Raw genomic sequence first — 7,027 nt, 5'->3', positions numbered from 1 at the left:
GCCACTCACCTCTGTGAATTTAATCAGCCAGAGCATGTGTAATATGGTGTCCATCTAACTCCTAGTTAATCTGACAAAATGTTTAAGGAAAACATCAAATTGTGTTGTGGTTCCAAAGGCAAACCTTTTCATTATACCTCGTTGTCAATTTCTCTTTTATCTTCCCTCATTCTCGTGAGTGCTGTAGAGCTCCAAGCCAACCCTTCATTGCGACCTAAATGTCTGTAAAAAGGACAACAGAGCTAAGCCTGGTACCCACAGAAGTAACTAAGGGCTTAAAGGGAGCAGCCGGGTCTTGCTGCAAGGTAAGGCTCTTGCATCTGGCTTTTCCTCTGATGTAAAATGTTAAATGATGACATCAATTGTATTGCCCCACTCGCCTGGTGGGCTTTTTCTCCTGTGGGACTCTTGAGAGAAACAGTTTTAGCAGGTCTTAATAAATAATTTTGTCGAGAATCCTATGCCAAAATAGGACGGTTAAAAACTCTAAATGCAGAGCTGCTGGAAATTCTCAAAACAGAGCATCAGTAGGACCAGTCTCAGCCCCCAGCAGACAATGAGGCAGCCTGTACCGTGCAAATGAGACCAGGCTTGAGATGGGATGAATCTATCTTCTTTTCCTACTTGTCTGACACTCGCTTTGAGGAAGGTTGTAAATGCAAGAGAGACTGTGGTATACTTCCTCAGACTGGCATTTCTGCCCCTAGTCACCATTCGATTATCTTCCACATCGCTGTGTTTCAGAGAGAGAAAGATTTTTTATGGCTTGCTGACTTGAAACAACCACAAGAGCCAGCGAAGAGTTGGCTAAGTGGCCAAGCATAGTAATTCCATTGGTAAATGACAAAATCTTTGTGTGTATGACATTTCCAAAATTCCTACAAAAGATGAATCTAAAATACAAAATGTCAGAGAATGAAGAAGTACATCGAGGACATTTTCAGGGAGAGGGAAGAGAACCACTAAGAGATGAGGTCACAAAAATATACGTAGTGTTAAAAACTGCATCAAGTCTGTCGGGAAAGGCAAAGGCTGGCGATAGCTCCAATGATAAATTGTGTTTTTGTTCCTGCCAAACAGAACCAAAAGTATCTTGGACTAGTTGATATAGCAACCCCAAATTTTCTTCCCCTGTGTCAGAAACAAATGAACAAAAAATAATTACCTCCTGCCACAGTCAAGGAAAATTTACTCTTTCGCAGCTTGACAAAATGTCACTGAATTACATCCATCCCTTGCTTTCACCTAGCAAAATTCTGGCTCCCCAAAGGAATATGCTAGGCTATTTCGTATTCAGTGAATATAAGAAAAGTACAAAATTTAGGATGAAAACAAAAACAAGAAAAGCACCAAAATATAGAAAACTTGACAAGAAAGAGAAGTCATCTGAGGCGTTTTGCTTCCAGAATAAAAATGCTGTTGCTCAAAGTCTGCTCATTCCACTGGGCGCTACCCAGTAGCATCAAGTTTTCCCACTAAGCACACAATTCTGCTGCCGGTCACTCTCCTGGCAGTTAGCGGGAGACTGACAGGTAAAAAAGCAAGTTTTCAAGCAATGCAATTCTGTAATAAAAGAAATAAACTCACAAAAACACATACACGTGCATTGTGTATGTAATTGATATGGGGACATTTAAGATATTTAATTCATTCCATTTACAATACAAGTCTAAGATAGGTGCATCTCTATACTTACACTGTGAGTGGGAGAAGTGGGCTTCCATAAAAAAGAGAGAGATGATCATTGCCTTGGATTGAGTGTCTCCCCCAAACTAGACCCCCACTGTGACAGTGTTGAAGAAGTTAGAAAATCCTATTATGGTCATTGAAAGGTGGGGCCTTGAAGACGTGACTAGATTGCAGGACCATGCCATAGTGAATGGATTAAAAATGGTGGTCATGGGCATGTCTCAGAGGGCTTTAAAAGGAGAGTGAATGAGGAGGTTAGTCTCCCTCTGTTTCTCTGCCTCCACCATCTTGCAATGTGAGACCCCTGGGTCACTGTCACCACTTGTATTCCTTGGACTTCAGACGTCCCAGCCTCTGAAGAATAAGCAATAAATTCTGTTTTCTTTATAAATCACCCAGTTTCAAGTATTTATGTTATAAGCAACGGAAACAGACTAAGACAGTCATCTACTCCTGTACAAAAAGAACTGAAAGTCATACAAGGCCCCATTCATTGAGAAGCCCCAAGTCTGCAGAGGAAATGCCCACTTTACACATCTGTAAGCCTACGCTGCTAACAGATTTCTGAATGAGGGCACAATGTTATAGCATCAAGGGTGGCTTACCTTTGACATCAGGCTGGGCCAGGAGACAAACTCCTGAAGGTTAAGGTGAAAGAGTTGCTTATAGGTGTTTGAGAAGTCTCCTGAGGGAGTAGGGCCAAAGGTGTATCACTCCAGATGTCGCAGTACCATTTCCAGATACTATCCCTTAGATCTTGCTCCAAAGAATTCCCCATCTTGACATCGGTTTTTCTCAACTGTAAGGTGAAGGGGGTCAGACACAATGAGTTAACTGACAAGTCTAAGGCTCAGTCCCCTCATGGAAAATAAGGTAGTAATAATTCCCTTGTTTGGGTCACTGTGAGAATCTTGTTAAGGCTAATTCAATTATGGACTCCAGACTTAGGCTCATAACTTTTGAGCATCTTTTTCAAAGATTTTGAGTAATTCCTTGGTAAAGGCATTTGGAACATATTGATTTCTGACATTTATCCTGGAAATATTTCAGATGGAAAACATTGCCTCCTTTGTTGATAGTATTCAGCAATAGCCAATAGGCTTAATTCTTTGTAAAAAATGTGCCAAAAAATATGCCTTTTGACTCATGGTTCTGGCAGGTGATGAACTAAGGTAAGAGTTCATCTTATCTCACTCCACCATCCTGCCAGAACCAGGAGTCAAAGGCATATTTTATTTTTAGAATTTGTTCTATAGACACCTGGGAATCTAGGTAAGATATGAGCAAAAGGTGTTTCCATGCATAAACACTCAAGAACAAAAGGCATCTTCTTGAGTACCAGAAATAAAGACAAGATTAGAAACCAGAGAGGGAAGTGGGTAACCTGAGGCTGTGGCTACCAAGGAGAGGGGAGAACAGACTCTCAATCTCATTGATCTAAAGGTTTGGATTTTTAGTGGCCATTCAGGATATGAATGAGGCCTTGGGACCAGCAGGTATAGAGTGTTGAAAGACAGTCTCCTGCATAAATGTAGGATACTCAAAGTGTGTCTAAAAGGCATAGACTACACACAAAAAAATCTGTCCATTAGATAAAGATAAAAGATGGAGATAAAAATCTCTATTAGAGAACTAATAAGAAATTTATCTTCCTCCAAACTCTGTTCAAAATTGTAATTCTAAAAATCTTCAATAGAATTCCTATGATGGAAAAAAAAATATAGTAGTTGAAATTAAAAATTCAAAAGGTATATTACACAAAGATTAGACCCTCTGAGTAGAAAACTAATGAACTAGAAGCCAGATCTGAGGAAACTTCTTAGACTGCAGCACTAAGAGATAAAAAGATGGAAAAAGTGAAGTGACTTGAACAGACAGAGAAGAGGAGGTCTAACACACCTCTTATACAATTTCCAGAAGTGCAGAATAGAGGGAAGGAGAGAAAGACATTACGTGAAGAGATAACAGCTATGAATCTCTCAGACGCATCGGAAGACGTGAACGCTCAGATTAAGGGAACAGAAATTCTGAGCAGGACAAAGTTAGACTAATGCACGTGGACACAGTATAATGCTACTGCAGACAGAGTCAGCAGAGGACTGAAGACAATTGAACAACACATTCAAAATTCTGAGAGAAAATTAATAAAACATATTACTCAACCAATCTATCATTCAAGAGTTGGGGCTGGGGTGTTGCAAATCAATAGAAACATTATTTGACTAAGAATATTGTTATTAGTTTCCTAGGACTTCCATAAGAAAGTACCACAAACACAGTGGCTTAAAACAACAGAAATTTGTTGTCTCAGTTCTAGAGGCGGGAAGGTCCAAATCGAGGTGTTGGGGCACCAGGCTCCCTCCGACGGTGCGGGGGTCTGTGCCTTTCTCCCGGCTTCCGGTAGCGCCAGGGGTTCCTTGTCCTGTACACGCGTCCCTCCAGTCCTCATCTCCACGTGGTGTTCTTCTTGTGTGTCTTCATGTCACCTTCCCTCTGTGTGTGTCTGTCTCTGTCTCCAAATTTCCCTTTACCAAAAAAAAAAAAAAAAAAAAAACACTGGTCATACTGGATTAGGGCCCATACTGATGACCTCATCTTAACTTAGTTAAATCTTAAAAAAAAAAAAAAAAAAAAGGTCGCGCGCGGGGCTTGGGGCGGTGCTGTGCAGCCGAGGCCGCGGCCAGCTCCACCCCGGGACTGTCCAGCGAGCGCAGCGCGGCGGGAGCCAGCATCCACCGCGACCCCGGAGCAGCAGCAGCCGCCACCGCGACCCCGGAGCAGAAGCAGCAGCAGCCACAGCGACCCCGGAGCAGCAGCAGCAGCAGCCACAGCGACCCCGGAGCAGCAGCAGCAGCAGCCACAGCGACCCCGGAGCAGCAGCAGCAGCAGCAGCAGCGACCCCGGAGCAGAAGCAGCAGCAGCAGCGACCCCGGAGCAGCAGCAGCAGCCACAGCGACCCCGGAGCAGCAGCAGCCGCCGCAGCGACCCCGGAGTAGAAGCAGCAGCCGCAGCGACCCCGGAGCAGAAGCAGCAGCCGCAGCGACCCCGGAGCAGCAGCAGCAGCCACAGCGACCCCGGAGCAGAAGCAGCAGCAGCATCGACCCCGGAGCAGCAGCAGCAGCCGCTACAGCGACCCCGGAGGAGCAGCAGCAGCAGCGACCCTGGAGCAGAAGCAGCAGCAACAGCGACCCCGGAGCAGCAGCAGCCGCCGCAGCGACCCCGGAGCAGCAGCAGCCGCCGCAGCGACCCCGGGGCAGAAGCAGCAGCAGCAGCAGCAGCGACCCCGGAGCAGCAGCAGCCGCCGCAGCGACCCCGGAGCAGAAGCAGCAGCCGCAGCGACCCCGGAGCAGCAGCAGCAGCCACAGCGACCCCGGAGCAGAAGCAGCAGCAGCATCGACCCCGGAGCAGCAGCAGCAGCCGCTACAGCGACCCCGGAGGAGCAGCAGCAGCAGCGACCCTGGAGCAGCAGCAGCAGCAACAGCGACCCCGGAGCAGCAGCAGCCGCCGCAGCGACCCCGGGGCAGAAGCAGCAGCAGCAGCAGCAGCGACCCCGGAGCAGCAGCAGCCGCCGCAGCGACCCCGGAGCAGTAGCAGCCGCCGCAGCGACCCCGGAGCAGCAGCAGCAGCAGCGACCCCGGAGCAGAAGCAGCCGCCGCCGCCGCCGCCGCCCGCGGAGCACAGCCGAGCCGGCCAAGGCGTTGTCGATGCCGCTGAACAGAGGGAAGGAGGAGGACAAAGAGCCCCTCCTCGAGCTCTTCGTCAAGGCTGGCAGTGATGGGGAAAGCGTAGGAAAACGCCCCTTTTCCCAGAGGCTCTTCATGATTCTTTGGCTCAAAGGAGTTGTATTTAGTGCCTCAACCGTTGACCTGAAAAGGAAGCCTGCAGACCTGCAGAACTCGGCTCCTGGGACCCACCCGCCATTTATAACTTTTAACAATGAAGTCAAAACGGATGTCAATAAGATCGAGGAATTTCTTGAAGATGTCTCATGCCCTCCCAAGTACTTAACGCTTTCACCAGAACACCCCGCATCAAATACTGCTGGAATGGACATCTTTGCCAAATTCTCTGCATCTATCAGGAATTCAAGGCCAGAGGCTAACGAAGCACTGGAGAGGGGTCTCTTGAAAACACTGCGGAAACTGGATGAATATCTGAATTCTCCCCTCCCTGATGAACTTGATGAGACTACTATGGAGGACATTAAGTTTTCTACACGTAAATTTCTGGACGGCAATGAAATGACATTAGCTGATGGCAACCTGCTGCCCAAACTGCACATTGTCAAGGTGGTGGCCAAAAAATATCGCAACTTTGATATCCCAAAAGGAATGACTGGCATCTGGAGATACTTAACTAAGGCTTATAGTAGGGATGAGTTCACCAATACCTGTCCCAGTGATCAGGAGGTTGAAATAGCATATAGTGATGTAGCCAAAAGACTTACCAAGTAAAATAGCACTTACGAGAGAGCTATCTTTCTGTCTTCCCCTCAGAATATGCTTTTCCTAACAGACTGCTCTTATTCCTATAAAGGAGAAATTGTATTTTGCATGAACATGCAGTTATTCAAGATTCGGGCCAAGGATAGACAAGGTATAGTAGTTATCTTAAAATGTACACTCCTAAGCAGTATTATTGTAAAATCCTTTTACCCTGCCTACCTCCCATATCCTCGTCCCCTCTCATTTGGAGACCCTCCAACACAAACTTCACTGCAGAGGTAGTTTGCCATCTCTCTGGAGACCTCGCCCTTGTGTGCATTCACTGTGTATAGAAGGCAGAACTTTTGAGGTGCAATGTTTAACTGTTAAAATAGTAGCCATGACTTCATCAGTCACCCCCAAACTGGTGCATAATGCATGGTACAAGGAATACTTATGGGTTTTTTTTTTGAAATTTTGTAATATTTAGTAAGAGTATATGAAAGGATTGCTACTGTATCAGAAATAGTCTATCCTGGGTGTATACTAAGGGATATTACCACCAGAGAAGAGCCTTCTACAAAAAGTCACTACAGATTTCGCTATTTTGCTTTGTAGATAGATTTTTACTTTTGCCTAAAAGCATTTATCCACACCAATTGTAACACCTGACACTATGTAGAAGCTAAAAGTTTAGAGGGAGGGGTGTATTCTCAAGTTCTTTCTCAAGCATTTTATCCTTACAAGAGAAACTGATAGGTACCTGATACTCTGTCTAAATGTATTGCGTATTACGTGTATTTTGCCCAGTGCCATTCATTTGGAACATTATTGCTTTCTTTCCTCATTTTAAAAAGCTCCCTTTTAGGTAAGCATACACCTTGCTGTTTATACATCTTTGGAGCAACACTACA

At 45.8% G+C, this 7,027-nt stretch overlaps 1 protein-coding gene across 1 annotated transcript; it reads left to right on the top strand.

Moving 5' to 3' along the window:
* Positions 1–5,390: 5,390 nt before the first annotated feature.
* On the top strand, positions 5,391–6,143 carry LOC134378757 (chloride intracellular channel protein 4-like). Its single transcript, XM_063098067.1, has one exon. The coding sequence runs from the start codon at positions 5,394–5,396 to the stop codon at positions 6,141–6,143; it is 750 nt and encodes a 249-aa protein (XP_062954137.1). The 5' UTR covers positions 5,391–5,393.
* Positions 6,144–7,027: the final 884 nt, after the last annotated feature.

Source organism: Cynocephalus volans, chromosome 5 (genome assembly GCF_027409185.1).
Source record: "Cynocephalus volans isolate mCynVol1 chromosome 5, mCynVol1.pri, whole genome shotgun sequence".
Taxonomy (NCBI): Eukaryota; Metazoa; Chordata; class Mammalia; order Dermoptera; family Cynocephalidae; genus Cynocephalus; species Cynocephalus volans.
This window is presented reverse-complemented; position numbering and strand designations above follow the sequence as displayed.